This window comes from Botryllus schlosseri, chromosome 1 (assembly GCF_051294905.1).
Source record: "Botryllus schlosseri isolate E-star chromosome 1, Bs_hap1, whole genome shotgun sequence".
In the NCBI taxonomy this organism is placed as follows: Eukaryota; Metazoa; Chordata; class Ascidiacea; order Stolidobranchia; family Styelidae; genus Botryllus; species Botryllus schlosseri.
In genome coordinates, this window is record NC_137236.1 from 30,711,863 (window position 1) to 30,729,926 (window position 18,064).

The window sequence follows — 18,064 nt, forward strand, 5'->3', positions numbered from 1 at the left end:
CTTAGAAATATTTATATATTTACCCAAACTATACCAGTAAATTTGTCCCGTCAGTTATATTAACGGTAAATTCCCGTTAAATTAGTATACAGGCACGTCAAAATTAATTTTACTTGTTTTTAAAGGGTAAAAAATACGAATAAATTCGTAGATGCAATTTACGCGATAACCGGTATTCCAGATTTACTTTTGCGTCTGTAAAAGCAATTTTCTGATAATCTGTATTTCAGAATAACATTTGCATACGTAAAAGCAATTTACTCTAATCAGTATTTGCAACATTGTGATTGGATTTACAATTCGATCATTTTACACGTTTACGGTCTTATTATGGGCATATATATGTGATTTGTGTTATTACATCATGCTTCAATCATCATGCAAATTACGACACCGAAGGCCGTGCTGAATGCTAATCAGTAAATAGCACTGTTGGTATCCTAACATTTGGGGATTGCAGATAGCATCGTCTATATCGCTTTATAAATAGTATCCCTTGAGACATCAAGGTATAGCAATGATAGCATGCCAAGCATATTTAGTATATTACGTAGTTTTACTGCAGGAATGAGCTTTTGCGTAAGTATCTGCTGGGCCAGTTCTGCCACTATTGTAGCCACTTTAACGCAGTGGTTCCCAGCTTTTTTCCACTCACGTAATATCTCGAGGTTTTATGCAGAGCTCGCGTACCACCTGTATAAGTTACGCTTGCCGAAGTCGATTAAAAACGTTTTTTCAGCCTTTATGACGTCATAATCAAGTATGTTACCTATGCGAGGTGTAATAAGGCTGGTTCGCAACCTTTTTGTCTTCATTCTCCCCTTCAGATTTATTCAAGAGTTTTCATTCCTCGCTACTCGAAACTCCTATATGTCCATTAAAATAGGCTTACCATAGAGTATCCTAAAGCTCCAAGAAAACTAGTGATTTTGAAAAATTCTCGACCGATATTATTGTGTTGACTAAAAAAATAAGTCATAGTTCGACTCGGATCTCGATTTTTTACGAAGCTCTGACGTTCGCCGCATCGGAGTCGCCTTTTTCGTGGCTTTTAAATCCCTTTTAGAAAAGACCGGGACAAATTCTAAAAAAAGAGGACATTTAGGCGTCTTCCGAGGACACTTTCAATTTATAATTTCCGATACATACATTCCGGAGCAGTTAACTGATGACGGTAATCGCACATGAGTGTCCGTAAATATGTTGGCTAGTGTATATAATGTGCGTCTATTGCCTAATAGTGGGGAATTTCCCACCGGTTAAGAACCACTAGCTTGAAACATGTTTTGAACAAATTGTTCTAGAACACTGTTTGTCTTAAATGCAACCGTAGGTCTAGGTTTTAGGTGGGAGTGTCCGTTACGGTTTGATCGGTACCGGGTCGGACATCCGATATCGGTCTGGCATAAGTTACGATGTCGCACTATAGTTTCGAAACAATCTTAATTAATAACGTAGTCATTTCCGCGCTGAACGCTTTCCAATATAAGGTAGTGATGTATTGTCATTTAACGGTCAGCAGAAAGTTTATAATATTCAGTATCAAAAAAAGTTGGATTAATTATCATTTGATTATTTCAAAACGTAATGACGACAAGCAAAGTGTGTGCCACAGACAGGCATAGGTGTAACTGTAAACCTATCTGCATTGTGCGCGACATGCAAATGAATGCATGAGTGTATCAGTTATAAATTTGCGGTTTCAGAGAGGCGGAGTTCGACTCGTTCCTGTCATACAGATCAACTGGTGTGTTATGAAGGAAGCAATTTTGTAACAATTTGATTTCCGTGTAATATGTTGATTTCTAAGATAAGTCGTTTTTCTTACAGGTTTCGCAATGGATTTTTTCAATAAAGTGAACACTGGACCAGAAAATGATCGAACCCCATTCACAGACACGATTTTCCTGCATAACAACACAGTCGAAAAATTTTTATCATTCAACAATTTCCAAATCAGTGCCGGCTCTGACAAATACAGACTGATCTTTTTCGGATACTCTGTGAAGGCAATCGACGATATATACTCGTACCACATGAATCAGACTGAGAAGATTGTGCAATAATTATGATCTTCGAAATACGTCACAAACGGTTTTTATTTAGCGTTTTATTCATCAGGTACCTATTCGATTTGAACCAAACTTACTCCTATATGTCCATTAAAATAGGCTTACCATATTTTGAGATAATGAAAAGAGTATCTTAAAGCTCCAAGAAAACTAGTGATTTTGAAAAATTCTCGACCGATATTATTGTGTTGACTAAAAAAATAAGTCATACTTCGACTCGGATCTCGATTTTTTACGAAGTTCTGACGTTCGCCGCATCGGAGTCGCCTTTTTCGTGGCTTTTAAATCCCTTTTAGAAAAGACCGGGGCAAATTCTAAAAAAAGAGGACATTTAGGCGTCTTCCGAGGACACTTTCAATTTATAATTTCCGATACATACATTCCGGAGCAGTTAACTGATGACGGTAATCGCACATGAGTGTCCGTAAATATGTTGGCTAGTGTATATAATGTGCGTCTATTGCCTAATAGTGGGGAATTTCCCACCGGTTAAGAACCACTAGCTTGAAACATGTTTTGAACAAATTGTTCTAGAACACTGTTTGTCTTAAATGCAACCGTAGGTCTAGGTTTTAGGTGGGAGTGTCCGTTACGGTTTGATCGGTACCGGGTCGGACATCCGATATCGGTCTGGCATAAGTTACGATGTCGCACTATAGTTTCGAAACAATCTTAATTAATAACGTAGTCTTTTCCGCGCTGAATGCTTTCCAATATAAGGTAGTGATGTATTGTCATTTAACGGTCAGCAGAAAGTTTATAATATTCAGTGTCAAAAAAAGTTGGATTAATTATCATTTGATTATTTCAAAACGCAATGACGACAAGCAAACTGTGTGCCACAGACAGGCATAGGTGTAACTGTAAACCTATCTGCATTGTGCGCGACATGCAAATGAATGCATGAGTGTATCAGTTATAAATTTGCCGTTTCAGAGAGGCGGAGTTCGACTCGTTCCTGTCATACAGATCAACTGGTGTGTTATGAAGGAAGCAATTTTGTAACAATTTGATTTCCGTGTAATATATTGATTTCTAAGATGAGTCGTTTTTCTTACAGGTTTCGCAATGGATTTTCCCAATAAAGTGAACACTGGGCAAGAAAATGATCGAACCCCATTCACAGACACGATTTTCCTGCATAACAACACAGTCGAAAAATTCTTATCATTCAACAATTTCCAAATCAGTGCCGGCTCTGACAAATACAGACTGATCTTTTTTGGATACTCCGTGAAGGCAATCGACGATATATACTTATACCAAATGAATCGACTGAGAAGATTGTGCAATAATTATGATCTTCGAAATACGTCACAAACGGTTTTTATTCAGCGTTTTAATCATCATGTACCTATTCGATTTGAACCAACCTTACATTTTAAATATCTTTGACTAATTCGAATAACAATTCAACGATTACACAATGCTAATAATAATATTATTGTTGAGTATGCAGCAGAATATGAGATGCATTACTAACCGCTTGTCCCGGTAGATATTGCTGCATACATTGCATCAGAGACAGCAGAGCTTTGATCTTGATTTTTTGCCGACATGGTATTAATCACGTGATACTAAATTACTGGCGTATGATAATACTAAAAATAAACGGATAGGAAATACAAGATATGATGAATTTTTCTGTGAAACAGTTTGGGACAATGGTTCCCAACTTTTCGGGCGTCGGAGCCGTAATTCAAATTTCAGAGTACGTTTGGAGCCACACGAATGCACTCATTAGGTAAAAAATTATAAAACATGAAATCACGTACCAACGAATAGCAACACTAACAAGAAAAAATACACAAATCAATTTATTGTCCAACTTGGCATTGGCTTTGAGCTTCAAGAAGTGAGTCAAAGCGAGGCGTAATTGCAGAGAATGCAGTACGCAGTAGCTGCTTGAGGTGGTCATCGGCCAATCGAAATCGATTGCAATGGTGATTTTTTGATCCTGACCATTTTGCTAAAACGTGCTTCACATACATAAGTTGATAACAATGGAGAATCGTTTTTCAGTAAAATTGCTGATAAGTCTGTTGCATGCATCATATGATTCATTAGTTTGATGGTCAGACACCGTCGGAAAAAGTGTTGTAACACCACCTGCACTTAAGTTGGTGGTGAGCTGACTTAAATTTGATTGCCGATCCGAACGCATTTGAGTGTGAGTATACTTTTTGGTGCGAGTTTAGTAACGAAATCGTTGCTGAGTAGAGAATCGCTATTCGATAGCAGACGAATTGGTCTCCATAGCTAATTATAAACTCCATACTCCATGCCAAGCAAGGATAATTTTTAAATATGATTTTTTTGTTATAAATTGATTTTTCAATATTTTTGTGGGGTTTCCAAGCGTCAATGGGAGCCGCAAGAATGCCAGCTGGGAGACGCGGTTGGGAATCTCCGGTTTGGGACTAAGAGCTCCGATGTACATGCAATATATTTCAGAATTCTCTTGAGATTACGATGTTGTACACAATCCTGTAAGCAGAAATACGAAACTCAGAGCATCCTCTGGTAGAAATGTAGCTACAGTTTTTCTGGCATTGTCATGCTTAAATAAACATAAGAAATATTATTCAGCGAAACACAATCTTGCTTAAGTTGACCACAATAGAAAGCTGTGGTCACGTGCGTAAATCGCGTAACGTATAGCAAATCCTGCTTGTAACTATAATTATCAAGTACAGGATGAATACGTTGTCGAAGGTTGTTCATGCCGACGCCGTGGCGATCGTAGAAATAAATTTTCAGGAAATGGTACATTGTTTTCATGGTTCTCCTCACCCGATTCGATGTAAAGACCTATCTGTTATTAGAATATTGCCAAATAGTTTAGTTCAGCAGTTAAATTACTTTTGCATAGAGATGTAGCTTCATCACAAAAAAGCCCAACATTGCAATATACGAGAAATTGAGGGCCGCCCTCCGTGTAACATAGGTAGTCTGTAACCGACATTATGCAAAATATTTGTGTCTCACGTTAAATCACATCTCATATCAAACAAACTAGTTGTATGCAAATTGGTGTAATGAAAATTTCGATGGATTAATATCAGTGAATAACAATGAATACTTGGCGCTGCGAAGTTTTGTTTCGGTACATTATCGGAAGAGCTAATTTAAACCCAAGGTGAAAGCAAGCTATTTTCGTGAAATCTACGCTGAGACACATTTTCAAGTTTTGTATAAGCTTCTGAGGGTTCCGTTTGAAGATTTCATTGACAAAAAAAAATTGCTGCATAACTCTACACTACAGTACTATTTTATCTCGCAAATTTGAAATAACATGAATTGATGCGGGCCATATTACTTTCATGCAGCTTTAGTTTGTTCACAAACCGGCCAATGCCGGTCTATGTTCCTCAGAATAGCATATTTATTATCCAATCCAGCAGGCACTCTACCAACTCACCAGTGCTACTCCAAGTCGGTGTTATTATTATTATTATCATCATCACACAACGACATGGGCGCTTATCGCCTGTTCAGGCCTTGTACGCCACGACAGTGCATTTCGTAAATTTCAATGTCATTGCTTTGGGTCTCGAATCTCGAGGACGTCCTTTTCTTGCACGCGCACTCCTGTTCTTCATTCTCACTCGCATTCGTGCGTCCAATTTCTGGGATATGCTGCCGAGTTTAGAGCTTGGCTCACTCTTCCTCAGCGCGTTTAAAGACGCTGCGCTAACAGCGGGATCGGATTCCCAATATCTTATGCGGTTTCCTGCGTGACGCTCGGGTGCATAGGTCGGCATTTTGAATCGGTGTGGTGCGTGAATCAGTTTGCAATTGCTTCCGTAGTTAAAGTAAACTGGACGTTTCGCGAACTGAGCAATTTTGTTGCATCCGTTTGTATTGACTGTAAACATGCGACGAGCATAACATGTTTAGTCCGGATAAAATCTCCCTGAACTGCAATAATGACACTATGTCTTACTTCACATATAAACGTTGCAACGTAAAGATAACGATCCACCAACACATCGATAAAATAGAACTTAAAGCCTACACCAGTGGAACACTCTTAGAAATATTTATATATTTACCCAAACTATACCAGTAAATTTGTCCCGTCAGTTATATTAACGGTAAATTTCCGTTAAATTAGTATACAGGCACGTCAAAATTAATTTTACTTGTTTTTAGAGGGTGAAAAATACGAATAAATTCGTAGATGCAATTTACGCGATAACCGGTATTCCAGATTTACTTTTGCGTCTGTAAAAGCAATTTTCTGATAATCTGTATTTCAGAATAACATTTGCATACGTAAAAGCAATTTACTCTAATCAGTATTTGCAACATTGTGATTGGATTTACAATTCGATCATTTTACACGTTTACGGTCTTATTACGGGCATATATATGTGATTTTTGTTATTACATCATGCTTCAATCATCATGCAAATTACGACACCGAAGGCCGTGCTGAATGCTAATCAGTAAATAGCACTGTTGGTATCCTAACATTTGGGGATTGCAGATAGCATCGTCTATATCGCTTTATAAATAGTATCCCTTGAGACATCAAGGTATAGCAATGATAGCATGCCAAGCATATTTAGTATATTACGTAGTTTTACTGCAGGAATGAGCTTTTGCGTAAGTATCTGCTGGGCCAGTTCTGCCACTATTGTAGCCACTTTAACGCAGTGGTTCCCAGCTTTTTTCCACTCACGTAATATCTCGAGGTTTTATGCAGAGCTCGCGTACCACCTGTATAAGTTACGCTTGCCGAAGGCGATTAAAAACGTTTTTTCAGCCTTTATGACGTCATAATCAAGTATGTTACCTATGCGAGGTGTAATAAGGCTGGTTCGCAACCTTTTTGTCTTCATTCTCCCCTTCAGATTTATTCAAGTGTTTTCATTCCTCGCTACCCGAAACTCCTATATGTCCATTAAAATAGGCTTACCATATTTTGAGATAATGAAAAGAGTATCCTAAAGCTCCAAGAAAACTAGTGATTTTGAAAAATTCTCGACCGATATTATTGTGTTGACTAAAAAAATAAGTCATAGTTCGACTCGGATCTCGATTTTTTACGAAGCTCTGACGTTCGCCGCATCGGAGTCGCCTTTTTCGTGGCTTTTAAATCCCTTTTAGAAAAGACCGGGACAAATTCTAAAAAAAGAGGACATTTAGGCGTCTTCCGAGGACACTTTCAATTTATAATTTCCGATACATACATTCCGGAGCAGTTAACTGATGACGGTAATCGCACATGAGTGTCCGTAAATATGTTGGCTAGTGTATATAATGTGCGTCTATTGCCTAATAGTGGGGAATTTCCCACCGATTAAGAACCACTAGCTTGAAACATGTTTTGAACAAATTGTTCTAGAACACTGTTTGTCTTAAATGCAACCGTAGGTCTAGGTTTTAGGTGGGAGTGTCCGTTACGGTTTGATCGGTACCGGGTCGGACATCCGATATCGGTCTGGCATAAGTTACGATGTCGCACTATAGTTTCGAAACAATCTTAATTAATAACGTAGTCTTTTCCGCGCTGAACGCTTTCCAATATAAGGTAGTGATGTATTGTCATTTAACGGTCAGCAGAAAGTTTATAATATTCAGTATCAAAAAAAGTTGGATTAATAATCATTTGATTATTTCAAAACGCAATGACGACAAGCAAAGTGTGTGCCACAGACAGGCATAGGTGTAACTGTAAACCTATCTGCATTGTGCGCGACATGCAAATGAATGCATGAGTGCATCAGTTATAAATTTGCGGTTTCAGAGAGGCGGAGTTCGACTCGTTCTTGTCATACAGATCAACTGGTGTGTTATGAAGGAAGCAATTTTGTAACAATTTGATTTCCGTGTAATATGTTGATTTCTAAGATGAGTCGTTTTTCTTACAGGTTTCGCAATGGATTTTTTCAATAAAGTGAACACTGGACCAGAAAATGATCGAACCCCATTCACAGACACGATTTTCCTGCATAACAACACAGTCGAAAAATTTTTATCATTCAACAATTTCCAAATCAGTGCCGGCTCTGACAAATACAGACTGATCTTTTTCGGATACTCTGTGAAGGCAATCGACGATATATACTCGTACCACATGAATCTGACTGAGAAGATTGTGCAATAATTATGATCTTCGAAATACGTCACAAACGGTTTTTATTTAGCGTTTTATTCATCAGGTACCTATTCGATTTGAACCAAACTTACATTTTAAATATCTTTGACTAATTCGAATAACAATTCAACGATTACACAATGCTAATAATAATATTATTGTTGAGTATGCAGCAGAATATGAGATGCATTACTAACCGCTTGTCCCGGTAGATATTGCTGCATACATTGCATCAGAGACAGCAAAGCTTTGATCTTGATTTTTTGCCGACATGGTATTAATCACGTGATACTAAATTACTGGCGTATGATAATACTAAAAATAAACGGATACGAAATACAAGATATGATGAATTTTTCTGTGAAACAGTTTGGGACAATGGTTCCCAACTTTTTGGGTGTCGGAGCCGCAATTCAAATTTCAGAGTACGTTTGGAGCCACACGAGTGCACTCATTAGGTAAAAAAATATAAAACATTAAAGCACGTACCAACGAATAGCAACACTAACAAGAAAAAATACACAAATCAATTTATTGCCCAACTTGGCATTGGCTTTGAGCTTCAAGAAGTGAGTCAAAGCGAAGCGTAATTGCAGAGAATGCAGTACGCAGTAGCTGCTTGAGGTGGTCATCGGCCAATCGATTGCAATGTTGATTTTTTGATTCTGACCATTTTGCTAAAACGTGCTTCACATACATAAGTTGATAACAATGGAGAATCGTTTTTCAGTAAAATTGCTGATAAGTCTGTTGCATGCATCAAATGATTCATTGGTTTTATGGTCAGACACCGTCGGAAAAAGTGTTGTAACACCACCTGCACTTAAGTTGGTGGTGAGCTGACTTAAATTTGATTGCCGATCCGAACGCATTTGAGTGTGAGTATACTTGTTGGTGCGAGTTTAGTAACGAAATCGTTGCTGAGTAGAGAATCGCTATTCGACAGCAGACGAATTGGTCTCCATAAGTAATTATAAACTCTATACTCCATGCCAAGCAAGGGTAATTTTTAGATATGATTTTATTTTGTTATAAATTGATTTTTCAATATTTTTGTGGGGTTTCCAAGCGTCAATGGGAGCCGCAAGAATGCCAGCTGGGAGACGCGGTTGGGAATCTCTGGTTCGGGACTAAGAGCTCCGATGTACATGCAATATATTTCCGAATTCTCTTGAGATTACGATGTTGTACACAATCCTGTAAGCAGAAATACGAAACTCAGAGCATCCTCTGGTAGAAATGTAGCTACAGTTTTTCTGGCATGGTCATGCTAAAATAAACATAAGAAATATTATTCAGCGAAACACAATCTTGCTTAAGTTGACCACAATAGAAAGCTGTGGTCACGTGCGTAAATCGCGTAACGTATAGCAAATCCTGCTTGTAAGTATAATTATCAAGTACAGGATGAATACGTTGTCGAAGGTTGTTCATGCCGACGCCGTGGCGATCGTAGAAAGACATTTTCAGGAAATGCTACATTGTTTTCATGGTTCTCCTCACCCGATTCCATGTAAAGACCTATCTGTTATTAGAATATCGCCAAATAGTTTAGTTCAGCAGTTAAATTACTTTTGCATAGGCATGTAGCTTCATCACAAAAAAGCCCAACATAGCAATATACGAGAAATTGAGGGCCGCCCTCCGTGTAACATAGGTAGGCTGTAACCGACATTATGCAAAATATTTGTGTCTCACGTTAAATCACATCTCATATCAAACAAACTAGTTGCATGCAAATTGGTGTAATGAAAATTTCGATGGATTAATATCAGTGAACAACAATGAATACTTGGCGCTGCGAAGTTTTGTTTCGGTACATTATCGAAAGAGCTAATTTAAACCCAAGGTGAAAGCAAGCTATTTTCGTGAAATCTACGCTGAGACACATTTTCAAGTTTTGTATAAGCTTCTGAGGGTTCCGTTTGAAGATTTAATTGACAAAAAAATTGCTGCATAACTCTACACTACACTACTATTTTATCTCGCAAATTTGAAATAACATGAATTGATGCAGGCCATATTACCTTCATGCAGCTTTAGTTTGTTCACAAACCGGTCAATGACGGTCTATGTTCCTCAGAATAGCATATATATTATCCAATCTAGCAGGCACTCTACCAACTCACCAGTGCTACTCCAAGTCTGTGTTATTATTATTATTATCATCACACAACGACAGGGGCGCTTATCGCCTGTTCAGGCCTTGTACGCCACGACAGAACATTTCGTAAATTTCAATGTCATTGCTTTGGGTCTCGAATCTCGAGGACGTCCTTTTCATGCACGCGCACTCCCGTTCTTCATTCTCACTCGCATTCGTGCGTCCAATTTCTGGGATCTGCTGCCGAGTTTAGAGCTTGGCTCACTCTTCCTCAGCGCGTTTAAAGACGCTGTGCTAACAGCGGGATCGGATTCCTAATATCTTATGCGGTTTCCTGCGTGACGCTCGGGTGCATAGGTCGGCATTTTGAATCGGTGTGGTGCGTGAATCAGTTTGCAATTGCTTCCGTAGTTAAAGTAAACTGGACGTTTCGCGAACTGAGCAATTTTGTTGCATCCGTTTGTATTGACTGTCAACATGCGACGCGCATAACATGTTTAGTCCGGATAAAATCTCCCTGAACTGCAATAATGACAGTATGTCTTACTTCACATATAAACGTTGCAACGTAAAGATAACGATCCACCAACACATCGATAAAATAGAACTTAAAGCCTACACCAGTGGAACACTCTTAGAAATATTTGTATATTTACCGAATCTATACCAGTGAATTTGTCCCGTCAGTTATATTAACGGTAAATTCCCGTTAAATTAGTATACAGGCACGTCAAAATTAATTTTACTTCTTTTCAAAGGGTAAAAATTACGATTAAATTCGTAGATGCAATTTACGCGATAACCGGTATTCCAGATTTACTTTTGCGTCTGTAAAAGCAATTTTCTGATAATCTGTATTTCAGAATAACATTTGCATACGTAAAAGCAATTTACTCTAATCAGTATTTGCAACATTGTGATTGAATTTACAATTCGATCATTTTACACGCTTACGGTCTTATTATGGGCATATACATGTGATTTTTGTCATTACATCATGCTTCAATCATCAAGCAAATTACGACACCGAAGGCCGTGCTGAATGCTAATCAGTAAATAGCACTGTTGGTATCCTAACATTTGGGGATTGCAGATAGCATCGTCTATATCGCTTTATAAATAGTATCCCTTGAGACATCAAGGTATAGCAATGATAGCATGCCAAGCATATTTAGTATATTACGTAGTTTTACTGCAGGAATGAGCTTTTGCGTAAGTATCTGCTGGGCCAGTTCTGCCACTATTGTAGCCACTTTAACGCAGTGGTTCCCAGCTTTTTTCCACTCACGTAATATCTCGAGGTTTTATGCAGAGCTCGCGTACCACCTGTATAAGTTACGCTTGCCGAAGGCGATTAAAAACGATTTTTTCAGCCTTTATGACGTCATAATCAAGTATGTTACCTATGCGAGGTGTAATTAGAGCCCGACCGATTATCGGCTCGCCGATAATATCGAGTCGATATCACGCTTGGAGAGAAATATCGGTATCGGCCATTGAAGGTAAAAAAATATCGGCCATTTTCGTGACGTCACAACATGGTGGCAGGGAGTCAGAGAAGTCGATTGGAGACGTGAGGACGGTAAATTATAAAAATAAATGGCCAAGCTGCATGTAGTGCATACTGCATACAGGGTAGTAGGCGTGCCTATCTGAAAAATATTACAGATAACTAACCACCGTTATGCCCCACTGACTTCATGGGATTCCCCCTGTAGTAATCGATCACCAAAGGCAGAGAGCAGCTGGATGGATAGTTGTCTGCAGAAGAGTTCGATCAATAAGAGAAATGAGAACTTCAATCATGCTGCACTGACCCTCGTGATGATAGAGGAAAGCGTCGCGTCGAAACATTTTTCTGAAGATAGTGCTATTGGTTCGGTACCAACAGCGCTAATTATACCAGTGTTGTATGAAGTCGTCTGACTGAGGCCTGCGGCCGGCTGCGGGGCCACCATGATAGGAAATATGCGAGCATAGAGGTCAAGAAAATCAAGCAAACGTGGAGTAAAGCCAATAATTGATACGAAAATTATTTATTCCATGATGACATTGGCCAATTCTGACAGAAGAGCGTAAAATATTGATCAATTGATTGTTGAAGTGCTGGTCATGGTCAAGGCCCAAGGGGGATGGGTGGAGCAGTTGCAGACGTGGACAATTTGAGTTGTTTTGCATATTCTCTTCAGCTATTTGTTAATGATGTGCTGAAGGTTCCAGGTTCACTGCCAGAAGAATATCAATATTAATATCAATATTTGGTGAAACCATTGAAGGAAAGATCCCCTGCAAGGGAGCGGTGGAACCGAAATGAAGAAAGATTTCCAATTCTTGCTGTGCCACTAACTATGGTACCAAGTGAAAGACTGCTCACTGTGTTTAGTACTATATACATCATTTATGGAAGACCACAGAAGTTCACTCCTTGGAGAAAGGGCCGAGAAATTGTGCTTCATGAACTGTAATCTGCAACTGCTGGATTGGTGCTTTTGATATATTTTTATAGCCCCTAGATCATTTTTTTCATGTTCAAGCATATCAATGGCTGTAAAGTTGTTGAAATAAATGCTCTAAGGTGTTAAATATGGGCCTTGAGCTAGATTCCATATCTTTTGAATATCGGCTGAATATATCGGTGTTATCGGTGGAGGTACTGGATATCGGTCTTATCGGTATCGGCTCAGAAATCCAATATCGGTCGGGCTCTAGGTGTAATAAGGTTGGTTCGCAACCTTTTTGTCTTCATTCTCCCGTTCAGATTTATTCAAGAGTTTTCATTCCTCGCTACCCGAAACTCCTATATGTCCATTAAAATAGGCTTACCATATTTTGAGATAATGAAAAGAGTATCTTAAAGCTCCAAGAAAACTAGTGATTTTGAAAAATTCTCGACCGATATTATTGTGTTGACTAAAAAAATAAGTCATACTTCGACTCGGATCTCGATTTTTTACGAAGCTCTGACGTTCGCCGCATCGGAGTCGCCTTTTTCGTGGCTTTTAAATCCCTTTCAGAAAAGACCGGGACAAATTCTAAAAAAAGAGGACATTTTGGCGTCTTCCGAGGAAACTTTCAATTTATAATTTCCGATACATACATTCCGGAGCAGTTAACTGATGACGGTAATCGCACATGAGTGTCCGTAAATATGTTGGCTAGTGTATATAATGTGCGTCTATTGCCTAATAGTGGGGAATTTCCCACCGGTTATGAACCACTAGCTTGAAACATGTTTTGAACAAATTGTTCTAGAACACTGTTTGTCTTAAATGCAACCGTAGGTCTAGGTTTTAGGTGGGAGTGTCCGTTACGGTTTGATCGGTACCGGGTCGGACATTCGATATCGGTCTGGCATAAGTTACGATGTCGCATTATAGTTTCGAAACAATCTTAATTAATAACGTAGTCTTTTCCGCGCTGAATGCTTTCCAATATAAGGTAGTGATGTATTCTCATTTAACGGTCAGCAGAAAGTTTATAATATTCAGTGTCAAAAAAAGTTGGATTAATTATCATTTGATTATTTCAAAACGCAATGACGACAAGCAAAGTGTGTGCCACAGACAGGCATAGGTGTAACTGTAAACCTATCTGCATTGTGCGCGACATGCAAATGAATGCATGAGTATATCAGTTATAAATTTGCGGTTCCAGAGAGGCGGAGTTCGACTCGTTCCTGTCATACAGATCAACTGGTGCGTTATGAAGGAAGCAATTTTGTAACAATTTGATTTCCGTGTAATATATTGATTTCTAAGATGAGTCGTTTTTCTTACAGGTTTCGCAATGGATTTTCCCAATAAAGTGAACACTGGACCAGAAAATGATCGAACCCCATTCACAGACACGATTTTCCCGCATAATAACACAGTCGAAAAATTCTTATCATTCAACAATTTCCAAATCAGTGCCGGCTCTGACAAATACAGACTGATCTTTTTCGGATACTCCGTGAAGGCAATCGACGATATATACTCATACCACATGAATCGACTGAGAAGATTGTGCAATAATTATGATCTTCGAAATACGTCACAAACGGTTTTTATTTAGCGTTTTAATCATCAGGTACCTATTCGATTTGAACCAACCTTACATTTTAAATATCTTTGACTAATTCGAATAACAATTCAACGATTACACATTGCGAGGCGTAATTGCAGAGAATGCAGTACGCAGTAGCTGCTTGAGGTGGTCATCGGCCAATCGATTGCAATGTTGATTTTTTGATTCTGACCATTTTGCTAAAACGTGCTTCACATACATAAGTTGATAACAATGGAGAATCGTTTTTCAGTAAAATTGCTGATAAGTCTGTTGCATGCATCAAATGATTCATTGGTTTGATGGTCAGACACCGTCGGAAAAAGTGTTGTAACACCACCTGCACTTAAGTTGGTGGTGAGCTGACTTAAATTTGATTGCCGATCCGAACGCATTTGAGTGTGAGTATACTTGTTGGTGCGAGTTTAGTAACGAAATCGTTGCTGAGTAGAAAATCGCTATTCGACAGCAGACGAATTGGTCTCCATAGGTAATTATAAACTCTATACTCCATGCCAAGCAAGGGTAATTTTTAGATATGATTTTATTTTGTTATAAATTGATTTTTCAATATTTTTGTGGGGTTTCCAAGCGTCAATGGGAGCCGCAAGAATGCCAGCTGGGAGACGCGGTTGGGAATCTCTGGTTCGGGACTAAGAGCTCCGATGTACATGCAATATATTTCCGAATTCTCTTGAGATTACGATGTTGTACACAATCCTGTAAGCAGAAATACGAAACTCAGAGCATCCTCTGGTAGAAATGTAGCTACAGTTTTTCTGGCATGGTCATGCTAAAATAAACATAAGAAATATTATTCAGCGAAACACAATCTTGCTTAAGTTGACCACAATAGAAAGCTGTGGTCACGTGCGTAAATCGCGTAACGTATAGCAAATCCTGCTTGTAAGTATAATTATCAAGTACAGGATGAATACGTTGTCGAAGGTTGTTCATGCCGACGCCGTGGCGATCGTAGAAAGACATTTTCAGGAAATGCTACATTGTTTTCATGGTTCTCCTCACCCGATTCCATGTAAAGACCTATCTGTTATTAGAATATCGCCAAATAGTTTAGTTCAGCAGTTAAATTACTTTTGCATAGGCATGTAGCTTCATCACAAAAAAGCCCAACATAGCAATATACGAGAAATTGAGGGCCGCCCTCCGTGTAACATAGGTAGGCTGTAACCGACATTATGCAAAATATTTGTGTCTCACGTTAAATCACATCTCATATCAAACAAACTAGTTGCATGCAAATTGGTGTAATGAAAATTTCGATGGATTAATATCAGTGAACAACAATGAATACTTGGCGCTGCGAAGTTTTGTTTCGGTACATTATCGAAAGAGCTAATTTAAACCCAAGGTGAAAGCAAGCTATTTTCGTGAAATCTACGCTGAGACACATTTTCAAGTTTTGTATAAGCTTCTGAGGGTTCCGTTTGAAGATTTAATTGACAAAAAAATTGCTGCATAACTCTACACTACAGTACTATTTTATCTCGCAAATTTGAAATAACATGAATTGATGCAGGCCATATTACCTTCATGCAGCTTTAGTTTGTTCACAAACCGGTCAATGACGGTCTATGTTCCTCAGAATAGCATATATATTATCCAATCTAGCAGGCACTCTACCAACTCACCAGTGCTACTCCAAGTCTGTGTTATTATTATTATTATCATCACACAACGACAGGGGCGCTTATCGCCTGTTCAGGCCTTGCACGCCACGACAGAACATTTCGTAAATTTCAATGTCATTGCTTTGGGTCTCGAATCTCGAGGACGTCCTTTTCATGCACGCGCACTCCCGTTCTTCATTCTCACTCGCATTCGTGCGTCCAATTTCTGGGATCTGCTGCCGAGTTTAGAGCTTGGCTCACTCTTCCTCAGCGCGTTTAAAGACGCTGTGCTAACAGCGGGATCGGATTCCTAATATCTTATGCGGTTTCCTGCGTGACGCTCGGGTGCATAGGTCGGCATTTTGAATCGGTGTGGTGCGTGAATCAGTTTGCAATTGCTTCCGTAGTTAAAGTAAACTGGACGTTTCGCGAACTGAGCAATTTTGTTGCATCCGTTTGTATTGACTGTCAACATGCGACGTGCATAACATGTTTAGTCCGGATAAAATCTCCCTGAACTGCAATAATGACAGTATGTCTTACTTCACATATAAACGTTGCAACGTAAAGATAACGATCCACCAACACATCGATAAAATAGAACTTAAAGCCTACACCAGTGGAACACTCTTAGAAATATTTGTATATTTACCGAATCTATACCAGTGAATTTGTCCCGTCAGTTATATTAACGGTAAATTCCCGTTAAATTAGTATACAGGCACGTCAAAATTAATTTTACTTCTTTTCAAAGGGTAAAAAATACGATTAAATTCGTAGATGCAATTTACGCGATAACCGGTATTCCAGATTTACTTTTGCGTCTGTAAAAGCAATTTTCTGATAATCTGTATTTCAGAATAACATTTGCATACGTAAAAGCAATTTACTCTAATCAGTATTTGCAACATTGTGATTGAATTTACAATTCGATCATTTTACACGCTTACGGTCTTATTATGGGCATATACATGTGATTTTTGTCATTACATCATGCTTCAATCATCAAGCAAATTACGACACCGAAGGCCGTGCTGAATGCTAATCAGTAAATAGCACTGTTGGTATCCTAACATTTGGGGATTGCAGATAGCATCGTCTATATCGCTTTATAAATAGTATCCCTTGAGACATCAAGGTATAGCAATGATAGCATGCCAAGCATATTTAGTATATTACGTAGTTTTACTGCAGGAATGAGCTTTTGCGTAAGTATCTGCTGGGCCAGTTCTGCCACTATTGTAGCCACTTTAACGCAGTGGTTCCCAGCTTTTTTCCACTCACGTAATATCTCGAGGTTTTATGCAGAGCTCGCGTACCACCTGTATAAGTTACGCTTGCCGAAGGCGATTAAAAACGATTTTTTTTCAGCCTTTATGACGTCATAATCAAGTATGTTACCTATGCGAGGTGTAATAAGGTTGGTTCGCAACCTTTTTGTCTTCATTCTCCCGTTCAGATTTATTCAAGAGTTTTCATTCCTCGCTACCCGAAACTCCTATATGTCCATTAAAATAGGCTTACCATATTTTGAGATAATGAAAAGAGTATCTTAAAGCTCCAAGAAAACTAGTGATTTTGAAAAATTCTTGTGTTGACTAAAAAAATAAGTCATACTTCGACTCGGATCTCGATTTTTTACGAAGCTCTGACGTTCGCCGCATCGGAGTCGCCTTTTTCGTGGCTTTTAAATCCCTTTCAGAAAAGACCGGGACAAATTCTAAAAAAAGAGGACATTTTGGCGTCTTCCGAGGAAACTTTCAATTTATAATTTCCGATACATACATTCCGGAGCAGTTAACTGATGACGGTAATCGCACATGAGTGTCCGTAAATATGTTGGCTAGTGTATATAATGTGCGTCTATTGCCTAATAGTGGGGAATTTCCCACCGGTTAAGAACCACTAGCTTGAAACATGTTTTGAACAAATTGTTCTAGAACACTGTTTGTCTTAAATGCAACCGTAGGTCTAGGTTTTAGGTGGGAGTGTCCGTTACGGTTTGATCGGTACCGGGTCGGACATTCGATATCGGTCTGGCATAAGTTACGATGTCGCATTATAGTTTCGAAACAATCTTAATTAATAACGTAGTCTTTTCCGCGCT

The 18,064-nt window shown here is 38.8% G+C and overlaps 1 protein-coding gene and 1 long non-coding RNA gene across 2 annotated transcripts in view; both read right to left on the reverse strand.

The window, feature by feature from the left end:
- LOC145447231 (uncharacterized) overlaps positions 1-4,019 on the reverse strand; it is a 38,066-nt gene extending 34,047 nt beyond the window's left edge. The window contains exon 1 of the mRNA XM_080325659.1: positions 3,556-4,019. Coding sequence (XP_080181785.1) covers positions 3,556-3,631 — 76 coding nt within the window. The 5' untranslated portion in view covers positions 3,632-4,019. The remainder of the gene's footprint in view (positions 1-3,555) is intronic.
- Positions 4,020-6,487: 2,468 nt separating this feature from the next.
- On the reverse strand, positions 6,488-17,534 carry LOC145447253 (uncharacterized). Its single transcript, XR_013917506.1, has 3 exons — positions 13,212-17,534; positions 8,376-10,804; positions 6,488-7,205 (listed from the first exon to the last, which is right to left on the reverse strand). It is a non-coding gene; the product is annotated as an uncharacterized LOC145447253 (long non-coding RNA).
- Positions 17,535-18,064: the final 530 nt, after the last annotated feature.